The following is an 18,488-nucleotide window of genomic DNA, read 5'->3' as shown; positions in this document are numbered from 1 at the left end:
TACTTGAGACTCCTAAAATTGATTGTCTACTTTCTTATAGTTGGTACATAGGGACGGCGTGAATTTGTGGGCCACATCCTCAAAGATATGGTCTCATCTATGTGCACACCGTAGTCAATGCAAACTAGTCATAGGTCACAACATAGTATAAGGAAACATGAGGATATCCTTGATCCCGTGAGGGTAGAGTTGGAGATTCTATGAGATGAGATGGGGCAATGATGAGCCATAGAGGAGTGGCTACAATGTGAGCTCACAGAGGCCAGGTTAGAGGTATTGAGACTTGGAGGTCTTGTCGAGGAGATGGAGAGGAAGAACTCCTCTAGGAGTCACTCACCATCCATGACATCTCATAGACGTTCTTCTATTCCATAGCCCTAGCACAGCCAAGAGCTAAGGGTTTCGCTAACCATCATCTATAGGGTGATAAGATGTATATGATTGTAAACCACATTTTGTTTTAGTAGTGATTTTTGTTGTATATCTTGTATCAAAAGCTACTACTAGCACGTACTTTTTCCCATGTTCCTTGTTACATTGTACGTTGCTATGTTACATGTGCATGATGTCTCTATGCTCCCTATTTTCAAATTTTATCATATCTAGCTTATATGCCCTATAATGCCATGCTTATCATGTTTATCTTTATTATGCTCCTAATTTGGACTAGCTTGTCATGTTATCATGATCATATGCTTCTCATGGGTACATATTGTGTTATTTACATTTTATAAGCTTAAACATTTACATGTTTCCATCTTGTTATCATGTCAATATATCTTATGAAAAACATCTTTATGCTTACATATAATAAGCCCATATCATCATTGTATCTTATAATTACATGTTATGATCCTTTACATGCTTACATCTTATGTATGTTTATGTTCATGGCTATATTATCTTAGTATTTGTCTTCATTAGGGACAAATCGTTTTCCCTTGTTACGTGTACTTTAATGATCACAACTTGCATGCTTTTCACATGACATATATTAACTAATTTACATGCATTATCTCAGTCATATATTTGTTCTGTTACCTTCAATTCCTTGTTATGCAATCTATCATTAGCATTCCTTTTGTGAATTATGCTTTGCAATGATAAGCTCATAATTATTCTCATGTTAACGAAACTTTATCATTCTTTCTAAATTGACAAAAAAATTGGCACAACTTCTACTATTTTTCATGTTGAAAAATGTTACTTTTCTCCCTTTTTACTTTCACTATTTTCAAAGATAATTTTTATGCAAGTTGTAATTAGCATCTATTTTAAATGTAATTAGCACCTATTTTAATTGCATATATTTTTTATTTTACAAGTTTTTTATTAAAAGTTAACTACAATGAGAGTTCAAAATCATCACCCATATTTATATATTTTAATTGTTTAGAAAATTTAGTTTCTATGTCAAATAATTGTTTTACTTTGACATTTTCATGCACATCGGTGGAGAGAAAATGCAATGGTGAAAATTGCATACCCATGACTTTTTCCTTATGTTTTGGGCTCACATCAATTAATATCCTTTATGTAATATCAAACATACAAATGGCATATCCTATATGTAAACTTAACTCATGACTTCATCTTAGTCAACCCAAGCCATTTCTATAGACGTGTATCTAAATTTCGAACTTTAAAAATTGAGATTTCAAATTTGAATATTTTTATCATCCTTGCCTTTTTGAGCCAATCACAACACATTTCCATGTATCTATGTGATATGTTGTTATACTTAAAGGCATCTCTCATTCATTTGATATGTCACAAGCCCCAATCCATTTACACATCATTATAACAATATCATTGCAGCATCTTAATCACATAATCGATTTGTATCATCATCCTAGACATAACATGCTTGCCTATTGTCTTTGGTATTGGTTCATCATAGTTAAAAGAACTTTGCCCAAGGAGAATAAATCATTAACTAGCAATTTCTCATATAGTGTTTGTATACCTCACCTACCCACACAACCTATACCCCCTCCAAACAAAGTGCAATGAATTGAGACAGACATTCGAGTTGCCAATTTTTGTTGGTCCAAGTTCAATTTCATGCATCATATTATTTCCACAAACATAGAGAACATTTTAACATATGCAAATCTAAACCAGATTTAAGTACAACTAATTTGCAAATTTTGAAACATTTGTATATATAAGGCCTTAGATTCAGTATATGATCATATGAATTTTTTATATCTTCAACAATATATTCCTCCATCTCAAATTAAACCAGTTATCGCATTTAATTTTTTTTTCATAAATTTAATTCTGATTTTATCATTCCAATCCCAGCCTAATTATCCTATATTAGATCTATATGTCATTATTATAGAACCTTCCATTAACTTAGATTATCCTAGATTATCCTAATTTAATTAATATATAACCTTTCATTTCACCTTAAATGCACACAAACATTAAATATGTGGACTTGATTCAAACTTGAAGAGCATTTGGTTTAACGACAATGTCTATTTTGTGGCATCTACATGGTGCTCAGTTTGGTTTAATGACAATGTCTATGGTGTGGCATCTACATGGTGCTCAGTTGAAATCTTTTACGATACCAAAAAATACAAAGCAACACAAGTTTTGTAGACACGAGAGAATATTGAACTTTGCCAATCCTTTTTGGGGTTCTTAGTTAAAAAAATTAAAATTGAATGCCTCCTAGAGTTGTAACAGTAAAATTATATATACAAAGTTCTTTCGGACATTATAATGATTACAAGGACACATATCTAGTTTTCTTTGGGCCTAATTCTCAACAACATTTTGTTCCATCAACTTCCCTTCTGAAAACACTGCTGTCTGTTGCAGAGAATCTTTGTGCTAGACAGTGTGTTTGAAACATGTAGGCTCCAAGGTAATATATTTTAATGGCACTAGGCGTGATTTAAACTACATTGCAAGATAACCGTTATGATGGGCTCTGCATATAACTGATTATTTGCACCCTTTGAAATTAGAAACAACAAAAATTCAAGAAAGATTTGCACGTTAAATGTCATTCTCTATCTATTTGTCCCCGTTTTTTCTTTTCCTTTTTTTCTTATGGTCCTTACTGAGCAATCCCCTTTCTACAAGCATTTTTAGTTTTATTTCTTTCTTTTCTTTTGCTTTGTCTTCAAACCCATCATCAACCATCCTCATTGTTGCCATCCGTTTGGCTTTATACACCTGAAGAATCATAAACAGAAATTTAAATACAAAAGCAATTTACAATATTGTTTAACTGCCCCTCAAATTCAGTAAGTGAATGTGTTTTTATTGAATCAGAACCACTCACCTGTGTGATACCTTTGAGCACCTCATCCTCTTTGCAGTCATATTCCTCCAGCTGTTTACCAATCACAGCCTCTATTTCATGAATAAGCTTTACTTGATACTGTAGAAAATTTCAGACACACAATATTAGGATAGAGTTGAAGAACAAAATATTGAACAACTAGCAGACAAGCCTAATGCGCTACAAAATGTGAAATAGTTCAGTAGAACATAAACCATACGTAGTTTTAACAAGAATCCTGACCTGGACATGCACAACAGAAGAAGAAAATATCATTTGAGTATTAATCGAAGTTATACTAAGCAACCAATAAAAGCATTTAGGATTTTGTAACTTAATGCACTATTTTCTTAGTGACTACCTAGAGTACAAAAGCATGTCTTTTCCCTCGTACTGTGGCAAACATGAATGAGAGTATTTGTTTCTGTTTTTGTCAATTTTCAATTTAGAGAAGCACTTCCATTGTTCAACACTTGCACTCTGTTTTAGTGCCTACTCTATTTAGAATCTATGCCCTGTCATTTCGAGCTTTTGCTGTTTACCATTTTGTGATTTTAATTTTTCAGAGTTTTTCACTAACCTTCTGCCTAATCTAAGAAATAAATAATGTTGCTGTCTTTTGCTAGTCAGATGCATAAAATTGAAACTGTTAACATATAGCTTCCAGGATCACTAGCCGAAGGCATTTTATATTCCACTAGTTTAGGAACTAAAATTAGTTAGAGGGTTAATTAATCTTGTTTGCCATTTTTGTGGAAGTGTGTAGACATATGCTTTCCCCTTGCACCTAGTGTAATCTTGAGGATCAAAAGTCTCACATTCTCCTTTTTGTTTTTAGATCCTAAGGTGCGTTAGTTGTGTATATGCTCTCCCCTTGAGCTTCATGTGATCTTGGGTGAAAAACACACCAACATTAGCTTTCCCATTAGGAAGCTTGCTTGGGGACCTCATCACCCTAAAGAACGACCTCAACCATACATTCTGGTAGGGTATATAAAGCGGAAAGAATAAAATTTGTACCTCAATCTAGTCACGTTGTGTTTGGCGAATCCTTCGAGCCTCTGGTGATTCAAGACACAATGTGAAGGGTTGATCTGAGTGTATGCTCTCGACCCACGCTTGTAGACAGGCTAGTGTTCATGGATTGAACCTCACTTACCCTTGTGGTATTTTGAGGACTCCCCTAGAGGACCTGTAAATCTTAGATAAGACTTTTCAGTCGTCTCTTAGTGTGGTGCCAAGGGAAGTGAAGCACCCTGTGAAATTATTCACGAGTATCTCCATGAGCCTTTGGCCACCCTTGGTAATGGAATTCCGTGCAACATGACTTACACTAACCATCCCTCACAAGTAGATTGTATTAATGGCTAACTCTATTGTGGGCCCACACTAGGAGTCACACCCACTTGAATAGTTTTAGGATTGTCCTCAAGTGCTTCACATGTTTTCTTGTGGTAAACCAGTACAAGCCAATCAAGCCTCACAACTTAGCACTTTCGAACTATAGTTTAGCACTCACAATATTTCAATGGTTCCACCTTGTCATTTGGAATCTACATTGTGCCAACGCCTACACTCTCCCTTTTAGTGTCTGAACTTTGTACTTTAGTACCTACACTTTTCAATGCTTTCGATCTATCATTCAATGCATGCACTATTCAACGCTTTCAACTTGTGCTTCAACACTTGCACTATTGCATGAAATGCAATCAACTAGAAGACTTCAAATTTCTCATTATAGACATTCCTTGATCTTTCATCCATCCTTGGCCACCCAACTTACACTTTCATCTTCAATCACCTTCAAACAAAATCAAAATTACTATCCATTTACCAATCCAAAACAAAGACAAAAATCAAATTTGTCTAAAAGCTAAATCTAGATCTCTAATCCATCATCTCTAGCTTGCATCTTGCTTAACAACTTGCCTATCTCAAGTAGTGTAATAAATTAGCCCTCATCAAAGTTAGTAAATTAGCTTAGAATTTAGAGAACTCCAAGATCCCTATCTTATTTTGGTTAGAAACTTGTCTATCCTAAGTAATAAAGGATAAAATCCTTCATCACCTCTTAATTACAAAGATCTAGATTTACTTTAACAACTTTGATTTTTCATCAAACTTCACCTTCCATAACATTAGACAAAATCTAGTCTCCCACTCACCTTTCAAACATCACCATCCAAAAAAAAACATTTCAAACCTAGTACAAGAGTCCAAAACTCTCGATACAAATCAAAACCATCATTCCAAACGTCTTAATCACGCATACATTGTTGGCAATTTGGAAGAATTGATTATGTGTTGCATTCATGTTTTGTCATTGATATCAACACTAGTTGTTATGGTTGTTTACCGGCTTCCGGTAGAAGGATTGGATTGGGAAGATTATCAGTTGATTGTCACCAGTATGATCTGAATGATGGAATAAGTTTGTATGGATGGTTCATATGCTTCTGAAGTATGTTTCAGTCAGTCGGTATTGACTTGATGATCGGATGCTATCTTATGTTCTAGTAAGCCTGCTTTGTAGGTCCAGTAAGAGTTTCATCGACAGAGCTTTATTGAAGGTCTTTGATGTAATGCATAAGTGGTGTTAGTGCAGCTTTTAGAAGGGATTCAGGATGTTGATGGTGATTGTGTTTGAGCCTTGACTAATTGGTGTCATTGCTTTGGCGTGTGTGGATCTAATTTAGATTTGGTGCTATCTAGGTTATGGACCGGTTTCATGAAACGTGTTGGTGGATCCTTCTGATGCGCTTCTGGGATGTTTTATTGATTGGATGATATTTGCTTGGTCTTAGGCCGACATGCTTTATGATTTTGTTTCAGGATTATGTAATGGATCTATTGAATTATCATTTGGGTGGCCGACCTAATTGTTTAGGTCAGGGCTTGTATAAATATATGTAAGATCTCATTGTAGATCATAAAGGCAAGGCGCGAATAATGTAATAATCATTTGTGCAGAGGATTTGGTCGATCATAGGTGATCGAGTTGGGTTTATGTAAGAGGTTTTAGACCTCCGATATTGAGCTTAACCAGAACTGTAATCTGACATGTTTGATGCTATCACAGGCAGTTCTTCTCTCTGGATTTTTGTCCAAATACCTTGAGGTGGTTGACCTCTTTTGTAGTCAGTGAGACTCCATTGTGATGAGCAGTGCGCTATAGGCAGTGTGCCTTCCTGCATGTGCAGGCCCCTATTATAATCATATACTTTCTGCAGAAGTATCATCTGACTATGGGTAGAGTTTCTCAACGCGTATTTTCCCTTTACCAGGTTTTCCAAGTACAAATCATGGTGTTATGTGTTATGGTTGCATGGTATTGATTCTTTGGTTTTCAGTTATTTTTTAGGGCTTTATCAGTTATTCCTAGTAAAAGGTTTTCAGTGCTTTAATTCACATAATCTGTTAACAACTAATTCACCCCCCCCCCTCAGTTGTTCACCGGTTATCCTAACAATTGGTATCAGAGCCTGGTCCTCTTTTTGCAGAAGCTTAACTGCTTGAGGAAGATCCTATGGCAACTAATAGTTCAGCTGTTGTTTACCGGAAGGACAGCCCTAGGCTTGATGGAACAAACTATGGAGTATGGAAAATTCGTATGGAGACTCATTTAAGATGCATTGGAAAGGAAATTTGGGAAATAACTCATAATGGTTACACTCCTCATGATCCGGCATCTGGCAATCCTGCACTGACAGACTTGGAAAAGAACATTCAAAATGATTGCAGAGCTAGAGAAGCCCTCTTAAGCGCCTTATTAGATCAGCAAATCATGGGATTATCAGATAAATCATCGGCAAAAGCTATATGGGACAAGTTGGAGACTCTTAATGAAAATGATCCCACTGTTAAAATTACAAAACTTGAATGGTACTGGGTAAGATATGAAAACTTGAAGATGGAGGAAGATGAAAGAATTTATGCATTCATGGAAAGGGTAAATGAAATTGTATTAGGAATTCAATGTTGTGGTGGATCTCTAAGTGAGGAAGAGATTGTTTCAAAAGTATTAAGGGTTTTGCCACCGGCATATAAGATGAAGGTAACTGCAATTAATGAGTTAAGAACCATGCCTAATTCTTCTGTCAATAGAAATACTCTTGTTGGGAAGATATCTGTTTTTGAGCTTGAAGAATTTGGTCCTCCAGGAGTTGCAAAGATTGATACTGCATTTAAGGCATCTACATCATCAATCAGCAAGCAAGATTGGAAAGTTTTGTATGCAAAGGAATTGGAAGAGATTAGGAAAGAAGATGAAGAGCTTGAGCAACTTAAAGCCCTATTTGCTAGAAAGATACCTAAAGGTCCAACAAGAAGTAAGTGTGAAGGAAAATCTCCTTTCAAATGTTTTGCATGTAATAAGATAGGTCATTTTGCATCTAGATGTCCTGAAAGGAATTCAAAATTGGAAGAAAGAGCAAGAAGATCTTTTAAGCCTAACCCTGAATATCAGATCAAGCATAAGTACAGGAGAAACAAAAACAAATCATGCTACTATGCTGATGAGGAAGGAGTAACTGATGACTCAGAGGAAGAACCGGCAAGAGATTCAACTAGTGGATCCGGCAATGGAAGAGACTGGGAATTTTATGCTATGAAGGAAGATGATCCGGAACCAGTTATCAAAAATGAAGAAAAGGCCATTGCAACAAAAGTTGAAGACAAAGATGAATGGGTAATAGACAGTGGATGTTCTCATCATATGACAGGAGACAAAAGAAAGTTTCTAACCCTGCAAGAATTTGATGGTGGTCAAGCAGATTTGGTAATAACAAAGCATGCATGATCAAAGGAAGAGGAACCATTTCATTGGATGGTAAGCATAACACTGACAATGTCTATTATGTTGAAGGTCTGAAGCATAATCTTTTGAGTGTAGGACAGTTGGTAGACAAAGGATTTCAATTACAATTCAAGGATGGAAAGTGCAAAATCATTAGCAAATCTGGATTGGAGATTGCAACCGATACACAGACAAACGGTAACATCTTTCATTTGAAATCCGGTGAAAAAACATGTTTGATTGCACATATTGATGAAAGTTGGCTATGGCATAAGAGTTTGTCATATAAATTTTGATTGCATTGTAAAGATCAGTTCAACTAAGATTTACCTAATATTTTGAAGCCTCATAATCCGATATGTAAGGAATGTCAAATGGGTAAGCAAATCAGAACTTCTTTTAAGAGCATACCTGATAAATCGAATGATATTCTTGATTTGATTCATACTGACCTATGTGGTCCTGCTAATACAAGAAGCTTTCAAGGAGATAGATATTTCATATTAATCATTGATGACTATTCTAGAATGATGTGGGTTGCTTTTCTAAGGGAGAAATCTAAAGCCTTTGAGAAATTCAAGATATTTAAAGCTATGGTTGAGACAGAGACAGGGATGAAAATCAAGTGTCTGAGATCAAATCAAAGTGGTGAATTCAACAGCTATTGTGAGAAAAACAGCATTAGGAGACAGTTATCTGCACCCCGGACACCTTAGCAGAATGGCATTGTGGAAAGAAAGAACAAAACCATTTTGGATGCAGCCAGAACCATGATGATGGAAGTTAAATTGTCTCATATCTACTGGAGAGAAGCAGTAAGTACAGCGGTTTATACATTAACAGAGTTAATATCAAAGGAGATACCGATAAGACACCTTATGAATTGTGGTTAAGTCATTCCCCTACTCTTAAGTATTTCAGAATCTTTAGAAGTAAGTGTTATATCAAAAGAGATGATTCCATTGGAAAGTTTGACCCTAGATGTGATGAAGGAATATTTCTTGGTTATTCAATTAAGAGCAAAGCATATAGATGTTATAACAAAAGATTGTCGAGAATTGTGGAAAGCGCTAATGTGAAAGTGGATGAGCAGCACAAAGACCAAGCTAAATCTTATGACAGAGAACCGGCAGTGGAAATGATCATAATTGATCCGGTAATGCAGGTACCGGAACAGAATACTGAATCAGTTGCCCTAGCATCATCAGAAAACTCAACTGTAACTGAAAAGCAGCACAGAGAACCTGAAAGTCAAAAAACACCAAGGTATGTAAAGCTAAATCATTCTGAAGATCAGATCATTGGAGACAAAAACAAAGGAGTTATGACAAGAAGAAGATTGGCAAATCAAGAGGTATGTTTCATTTCTCAGATTGAACCGGCATCAGTAATTGAAGCTTGTAAAGATGAAAGTTGGATGAAAGCTATGGAAGATTAATTAGATCCAATAGAAAAGAACAATACTTGGACTTTGGTTCCCCGACCTGAAAATAAGAATGTCATTGGAACTAAATGGGTTTTTAGAAACAAACTGAATGAGGATGGACAAGTTGTAAGAAACAAGGCTAGATTGGTCTACAAAGGATATTCTCAGAAGGAAAGAATTGATTATGGTGAAACTTTTGCACCAGTAGCCCAAATTGAAGCTGTTGGACTATTTCTTGCTTATGCAACCTATAAGAACTACAAGGTCTATCAAATGGATGTTAAGTGTGCATTTCTGAATGGAGAACTTGAAGAGGAAGTCTTCATTGAGCAACCTGATGGATTTTTACTGACAGATGACAAAAATATGGTTTGCAGATTAAGGAAAGCCCTATATGGATTAAAACAAGCTCCTAGAGCTTGGTATGCAAGGTTGAATAAGAATCTTTTGAAGCTGGACTTTATAAAAGGTAAAGCTGATAGTAACCTATATTATAAGATCACTAATGATGATATTCTAATTATTGAAGTATTTGTTGATGATATCATTTTTGGAGGTGAAGAAAAATTGTGCATGGAATTCTCTGATAATAAGAAGAGTGAATTTGAAATGTCTATGACTGGAGAAATAAGATTTTTTCTAGGTTTGCAGATTACTCAGACTGACAAAGGTATCTTTATCTGTCAAACTAATTATCTAAGGGAATTATTGAAGAAATTTGGTATGGAAAATTCCAAATCGGTTAGTACTCCTATGGTTACAAGTGAAAAATTGTCAATTAAAGATGTATCCTACAAGATATAAATCCATGATTGGTGGTTTGCTATATTTAACTCAGACTAGACCGAATATAATGAATGCAGATAGTATTGTTTCAAGATTTCAAAGTAATCCAAGAGAAAATCATGAAAGTGCAATAAAAAGGATATTTCGGTATTTGCAAGGAACAACTGAATATGGTTTATAGTACCCTAAAGATGATGACTTTAATTTATGTGCATATACAGATGCAAATTGGGCAGGTGATGTTGATGACCGGAAGAGCACATCCAATGGAGCATTCTTTCTTGGGAAGAAATTGGTTTCATGGATCAGCAAGAAGCAGTCATGCATTTCTTTATCTACTGCTGAAGCTGAACATGTTGCAGCCGCAACTAATTGCACTCAAGTTTTATTGATGAAGCAGATGTTGAAGGCTGTACAAGTGAGTTGTAATGATCCGGTTGTTATTCATTGTGATAACTCTGCAACTATTGACATCAAAGAATCCTGTATTTCACTCCAAGACTAAGCACATATCAATCAAGTATAACTTTTTGAAGGAAAAGGTGGAAGCAAACGAAGTCAAATTGGTTTATGTGAACACTAAAGAACAAATAGCAGACATCTTCAGCAAACCTTTGTCTCGGGAATCATTTGAGTATTTGAGAGACAGATTAGGAGTTTCTACCCTTCCGGTAGAGACTTAAATGATGCAGATGTGCATCAGTCTGGTATGCATTATCAGAGCTATATTTTACTCGAGATTGATGAAATAATGCTACTACTTAGGGGGAGTAGTCAGCCTCGAGATTTAGAGTTTTCATATTCTGTTTGATATCTATATCATATCTTTGGCATTGTTGTCAAAGGGGGAGGAATATATGTGAAAAACTATTGCTATTTATTTTTCAGATTGATTGCACTCCTCAGGGGGAGTTTGGCGGTATTTGGTCTTTTGATTCAGATTTGATTCAGAGCTTCATTGCTATATCATTTTATGGGAGATTGTTGGTTGTCTTCCATAGGGGGAGACTTGTTTGGCATTTCTTGGCACTTGGATGTTTTTCACATCTAGTGTTTCTATCAATGCCAAAGGTGGAGATTGTTGGCAATTTGGAGGAATTGATTATGTGTTGCATTGATGTTGTTTTGTCATTGATGTCAACACTAGCTGTTATGATTGTTTACTGGCTTCCGGTAGAAAGATTGGATTGGGAAGATTATCAGTTGATTGTCACCGGTATGATTTGAATGATGGAATAAGTTTGTATGGATGGTTCATATGCTTCTGAAGTATGTTTCAGTCAGTTGGTATTGACTTGATGATCGAATGATATCTTATGTTCTAGTAAGCCTACTTTGTAGGTCCGGTAACAGTTTCACCGGCAGAGCTTTATTGAAGATCTTTGATGTAAATAAGTGGTGTTGGTGCAGCTTCTAGAAGGGATTTAGGATGTTGATGGTGATTGTGTTTGTGCCTCGACTGATTGGTGCCATTGCTTTGGCGTGTGTGGATCTAATTTAGGTTCGGTGCTATCTAGGTTATGGACCGGTTTCATGAAACGTATTGGTGAATCCTTCTGATGCGCTTCTGGGATGTTTTATTGATTGGATGATATTTGTTTGGTCTTAGGCCGACATGCTTTATGATTTTATTTCAGGATTATGTAATGGATCTATTGAATTATCATTTGGGTGGCCGACCTAATTGTTTAGGCCCAGGGCTTGTATAAATATATGTAAGATCTCATTGTAGATCATATAGGCAAGGAGCGAATAATGTAATAATCATTTGTGCAGAGGATTTGGTCGATCATAGGTGATGGAGTTGGGTTTATGTAAGAGGTTTTAGACCTCCGGTATTGAGCTTAACCGGAACTGTAATTTGGCATGTTTGATGCTATCACAGGCAGTTCTTCTCTCTGAATTGTTGTCCACATACTTTGAGGTGGTTGACCTCTTTTGTAGTTAGTGAGACTCCATTATGATGAGCAGTGCGCTCTAGGCAGTGTGCTTTCCTGCATGTGCTGCATGTGCAGGCCCCTATTGTAATCATATACTTTCTGCAGAAGTATCATCTGACTGTGGGTATGGTTTCCCACCGTGGTTTTTCCCTTTACCGGGTTTTCCACGTACAAATCATGGTGTTATGTGTTATGGTTGCATGGTATTGATTCTTTGGTTTTCAATTATGCTTTAATGCTTTATGAGTTATTCTGGTAAAAGGTTTTAAGTGCTTTAATTCACATAATCTGTTAACAACTGATTCACCCCCCCCCCCTCCTCTCAGTTGTTTACTGGTTATCCTAACATACATATCCTCCAAACATGAACTCTTAAGTCCATATCATCACTTGTCCTTGTAGTTTTCACCACAAAATCATCTTCTAAAAAATAAACAACACAAATCTAACACATCCATAACCTTCACCTTATCTCATACATACAAGAAGACAAGGCAAACCCACCTAACCTATACCTTTGCATGCCACTCACAAGTTCACAAGCCAAGAGATAAATGAAGTGAAACACCTACACCACAAGAATACCTAGTAAGATTTTTAATCCTACAACCCAATGAAAAGTTACACCAACCTTCATCCCCCAAAGCAAAAAATGTAGATGAAACTTTGGTTGTACAACCAAAACATTCACCAAGATTACAAGAGTTTGCCCAAAATCCTATAGCAATGAATCTAACGGATTGCCTTATTGAAGCTAACAAGGACAACTTCTTACTACAAATATTCTAAAGTGGGGCTAGAATTCTACCCAATTATGACCTATCACAACTCAAAAGACAAGATCCCACAACATTGACCAACCCCTCAAATATATTATGGGGACCATATCCACTTCAACCATCAAATAATTCCAACCTTCCACAAACACTAGGAGGTGGTTCCAATTCAACATTAAACCTTCAAACATCTTCTAACCCCCTCCCCATTTCACAACAAATCATACCCAATTCATTTTCATCACTTAGGATCAAAATATCAACAAGTGTAGTCCATCCAAGCACACACACTACCAAATCTCAACCATCTCAAAACCAATCATCAGATTTAGTCCAACAAAATCAACCACCCTTAACATCCATTTTCCCTCTTAACATTTCCCCAAAACACTTTAAGGCGCCCATGGAAGTGGTTTTCCAAAAGCTAGTCCAAGCAAACATAAACAAATTGCCTATGATGAAAACTTTCAATGAAAACCAAGCAAAACCCGCATGGTACAAGTATAATGAATATTGGGAATATCATCAAGTCAAAAGGCCATGATATGGCCAAATGTATGAAACATAAGAGCTACATCCCAGATCTCATCAATTGTGGTGAAATAGAAGTTGAAGTCCACCCATCGAATTCCTCAAATGAACAGTTAGTATGAATAAAAATCCTTTCCTCAAGCATGATGAAGGAGACGCCTCCACATCCAACAAGGATAATACTCACAATTGCACTAATAACATCCATAGCTCCACACCTATGATACCATAGTTGGTAGGACTAAACCGAATTCATCCCAAGTGGCTACTATAACCATAAAAAATCCCAATTGCGTTGTAGCCACACATCGAGGTCAAGTCACCGTCGAAGGGGGTTTACTCATCCTCCAAACCATCCCACTCAATACAACATCCCAAACCATCTAAGAAAACCCCCCAACCAAATCTCCATCTTAGAGCTCCTCAAAACTTCCCTAATCCATGAGGTGATTTTAGAGAGAGCTTTACAAGAATCAAGAGCCCTAAATAACATTTGCACCAACCAATTCCAAGCCATGATAGGGCATTTATCCTCGCAACATCACCTCGTATTCACTAAAAAAGAATTTATCGGCTCTCAAACCATCCCACAATAAAACCCTTCATATCAAAGCCATCATCCACAAACAAAAATTAAACGAGTCCTCATGTGGGTTAAGCTTATATTTATGTATCCTAAGGTTAATTAGGCAATTGGGATATTCTAAGGAACCTATGGATCCCCAAAAGAGGTTTACTATTAAAGCTTATGATGATGAAAAACAAGAATTAAAAGGAACCATTAAATTGCCTATTTAGGTTGGGCCTGTTACCATGAAAACTATGTTCCAAGCCTTAGACATTGATCTCCCCGATAAACTCCTCCTCAATCACCCATAGATACATGTGATGTAGATTGTCCCTTCCACGTATCACCAATGCATCAAAATCTCCCATAACAGCACTGAAATAACTTTTCTTCTCCATCCTCAACCCTTCCAATATTGTAAATTATTGGAAGGTAGCTATAATCGCTCCCATCATTGTCCAACGAATGTTATCATACCTCCTTTAGCATCATCCTATATCGATCCATCTTCACTTACATCCACCTCAACCTATCTCAACTAAGGTCACTAGTAAAGGATGTGGATATTACAGATTACAAGATTCTCTTTATGTGAGGAATCTCCCACTCTCCCTCGTCATATGACCAACCTAGACCTTCCAATTCAACCCCCACAATCACTATCAATTATAAGGCAACTACATTTCGACTTTGGGCATTTTTAGACAACAAAACTATTGAAGATGATATAACATCATGGCTCTATAAAGATGAAGAACAGACATCCTCATTACCTACAGATATTTATGCCAGGGCCCTCCATATGTGCAAAAACATAGGATATAAAGGCAAAGGTCTTGGCCTATAAGAATAGGGAATTATGAAACCCATGCTTCTAATTATTAAACTTGGTGACCAAGGGCTTGGATATGGACCTCTTTAAAATGTGCCCTCAAGTATTAATTTCATCCTTACTAAAGTTGCTAAAGCCTTTCCTATTGTTCATAGTATTAATGAGAACACCCATGAGAACATAACGTCAAGTTATTCCAAGACCTAAGCATTTGCACTATCTCACCTAAGCCATCCACCCCCTTTGACCTTCCCTTCATATATCTTAAATTTATTGTTTGAGACCAACAAGGCCCTCCATCTTTTGATACATTTCAGACTGTGATGAGGCAATCGCCAAACTAATGGGACTTCGTGAGAGTATACCTATGTGAGACTACAAATCAGGGTTACCTATTGAAATTAACATTGTTGCCTACTTTGGGGAACAAACAAATTTCCTCATTCACAAAAATAAACTTGCATGCACACGGATATGAATATGGCCATTTTCCAAACCCCGTAATATGGATACAATAATAATTATAAATGTATTATAACTATAAAATCTAAATATAAAGAATAAGAATTTTAACTTAAAAAATATACTTTCATTTTAATTTTTTAAACCTTAATTTTTAAATTTCAATTAAAGACAAAAATTATAATTAAATATATATTATTATATTAATTTGTCAATTATAATTGAAATAAATAAATAGAAACTTGACAAACCCTAACAATTTAAGTTAATAGTATAATAACTTTATTGTATCATATCAAATACAAAGTAAATAAATTATAAAATGGTTGCAGAATAAGTATAATATAATATAACACTGTAACATATGGAAGAAAATTCTATAGTAAAAATATCAAATCACACCTAAAAATGCACCAAAACTTCACAAAAGTAGAAATGCCCAAGAAAAAAGAAATTTGCACAAAATAATAGTAAAAAACTCTCACAAAAAATGACCGAAAAATCACATTGGAAAGAATAAAAAACCGTGAAAAGAAAATCCAAGAAATTGCACTAGAAAGAATATTATAATACAAAATGATTGTTGTACGGTTCATTACACTTAAAGTTTATTTACAACCAAAAACACTTTTTTCCCATCAATTTTGGATTTAACTGTGATTTTCCAAAGGTTCAAGCCAAGTTTTTTAGAAAAACCACACGAGTATGACATAGTTTAGAAAATGATTTTTTGGAGACATGCAAGTACGGTATCGATGTCATACGGTACCCGTACTTATACCAGGCACAACACTACACATTCCAAGGGAGGGGAGTGGTGTATCTAGCAACTGTGCACATAAATGAAAAATCTCTTCACAAGAAAGCATCCCTATATGAATATGGGAAGCCTAGATCCATCATTTGTGTTGCATCATTTGCCAATATATCCTAAAGCCAAACCAATAAAACAAAAATTATGGTAGATGCATACAAAAATTTCCCTTCTAGTAAAAGCAAAACTCCAAAGGCTTCTAAAAGTATTCATATGCCCCATCGATTTTCCTGAAAAGGCATCTAACATTGTTCCAATTGTAAAGGAAATTAAGGGCATCCACATTTACATAGATTTTAGGGATCTTAACAAAGCATGCCCTAAAGATGACTTCTTGTTTCCCAACATAGACATCATAGTTAAGCTAACAAGAGGTCATGATATGTTATCTCTCATGGATGGAATCTCAAAGCAGAATCAAATCCATATAGCTACAAGATGATCAGCATACGATGACTTTCATCACTCCTTGGGGCTCTTTCTATTACAAGGTCATGCCTTTTGGCCTTAAAAAAAGTAGGAGCCACCTATCAAAGAGCCATGACAACTATATTTCATAACCTGTTACATGACATCATGGAGGACTATGTGGATGACCTCCAAAAAAAAATCTAAAACGGGAGCAAAACACCCCTAGGTCCTTAACCGTATCTTTAATCGTTTAGTTGAATTTCAAGTGTGCCTTAATCCAAAGAAATGTGTCTTTGGTGTCACTTTAAGTAAGCTTTTAGGCTTCATTGTGACACAAAGAGGAATTGAGGTTGATTTAGCAAAAGTCAAGGCTATAACAAAAATGCCTCCACCAGGGACTCTAAAATAGCTACAAACTCTTCAAGGAATGCTTTGAGCAATCATACGCTTTATAGTACAACTTGCAAACAAATGCTAGCCATTTTCCCATCTACTCCACAAGAATGTGGCATTCCAATAGAATAGTTCTTGCAAGCAGATCTTTGATCAAATCAAAGATATCTTGCATCACCTCTAGTACTCATGCCATTTATTCCAGGCAAGCTCCTCCTGTTACATATCTCTACCACATCAATAGCATTGGGGGCACTCTTAGCACAATATGATTATATGGGAAAAAAAGAGAGCTATTTAATATATTAGGCATACTTTAGTGGGCTATGAGCTAAATATAGTCTGATAGAAAGAGCATGCCTAGCAATTATTTTTAGTGCTCAAAACCTTAGACATTACATGCTCAATTATCAAAGTAAGCTAATTTCAACAGTAAACCCACTCATATTTGCTATCTAAAGCTACAACCAAATGGGTGATGATCCTAAACAAATTTGATAATGAGCTTGTTGATAGAAAAGCAATAAAAGGATAATTGATGTCAGATCAACTAGAAAGTACAAACCTTCATTACGAATGTCATTTTCACAATTCTATCACTTTTTTTTGGTTTTCACTTGGAGGTTTTGACTAGGGGCAAAAAGATGCTTGGGCGTCCCTAGGATGGTTAGGAGACTCCTAGGAGTCCTCCAAACGTCCTAGGTAAATATCGATGGAGGTGGTGAGGTGGCAAGGGGACATTTCCCCCAAGTCTTGGAAACATCCTTATCTCAGAAACACAGGGATTTGGGGAGTGCATGTTGGCAATATGTGCAGCATCATGCTGTCATTGATGTCAACTTAAGGTCAACTTGATGACCTATCTAACTTGTATAGAGGATGATTGATATTCTTGAAGAGGTTGAGAAATGTTGTGTGATCAGCATGAGATATTTGGGAGAGATGGTTTGATATTTGAAAGAGATGGTTTGACATTTGAGAGAGATGGTTTGGCTCAGATGGAGACATTGGATTTGCATGATTGAAGTTTAGCATGTCAGTCCAGAGGACCAATAGATATATCATTGACAGAATGGCAATCCAGATGATATGGTATGTATATGGTAACACATTGTTACACATGCTTTATGCTTTGATTGAGGATGCAGTTACATTGAGTGATGTTTACATGTTCAAGAAGCTAGTTGATTGACATTTGAGTCTTGATTCAGACTTGTGTTTTAGGGAAAGTTGTCTAAGGCACAAACAATGTATTTCTCAATGACTGTATCGTTGTATTCGGGTCTGCTTTGCAAGATCTAGCCTTGCGGCTCTGGAACTTCATGTCATACACATCATTACAGTAAAAATTATAGTTGAACTTGATACACATCTCTACAGTAAAAATTATAGTTGATTGTTCTTATGTGTGCACAAGAACAGAGTGTTATGTCTCAGAGGTTTACCAGAA

The 18,488-nt window shown here is 36.0% G+C and overlaps 1 protein-coding gene across 1 annotated transcript in view; it reads right to left on the bottom strand.

The window, feature by feature from the left end:
• Nucleotides 1-2,621: 2,621 nt before the first annotated feature.
• LOC131030885 (DEAD-box ATP-dependent RNA helicase 36) overlaps nt 2,622-18,488 on the bottom strand; it is a 39,376-nt gene continuing 23,509 nt past the window's right edge. Inside the window, exons 5-6 of the mRNA XM_057961839.2 lie at nt 3,305-3,403; nt 2,622-3,195 (exon numbers count right to left, since the gene is read on the bottom strand). Coding sequence (XP_057817822.2) covers nt 3,034-3,195; nt 3,305-3,403 — 261 coding nt within the window. The 3' untranslated portion in view covers nt 2,622-3,033. The remainder of the gene's footprint in view (nt 3,196-3,304; nt 3,404-18,488) is intronic.

Source organism: Cryptomeria japonica, chromosome 10 (assembly GCF_030272615.1).
Source record: "Cryptomeria japonica chromosome 10, Sugi_1.0, whole genome shotgun sequence".
Classification (NCBI taxonomy): Eukaryota; Viridiplantae; Streptophyta; class Pinopsida; order Cupressales; family Cupressaceae; genus Cryptomeria; species Cryptomeria japonica.
The sequence above is the reverse complement of the archived record's forward strand: the minus strand, read 5'-3'. Positions and strand labels throughout refer to the sequence as shown.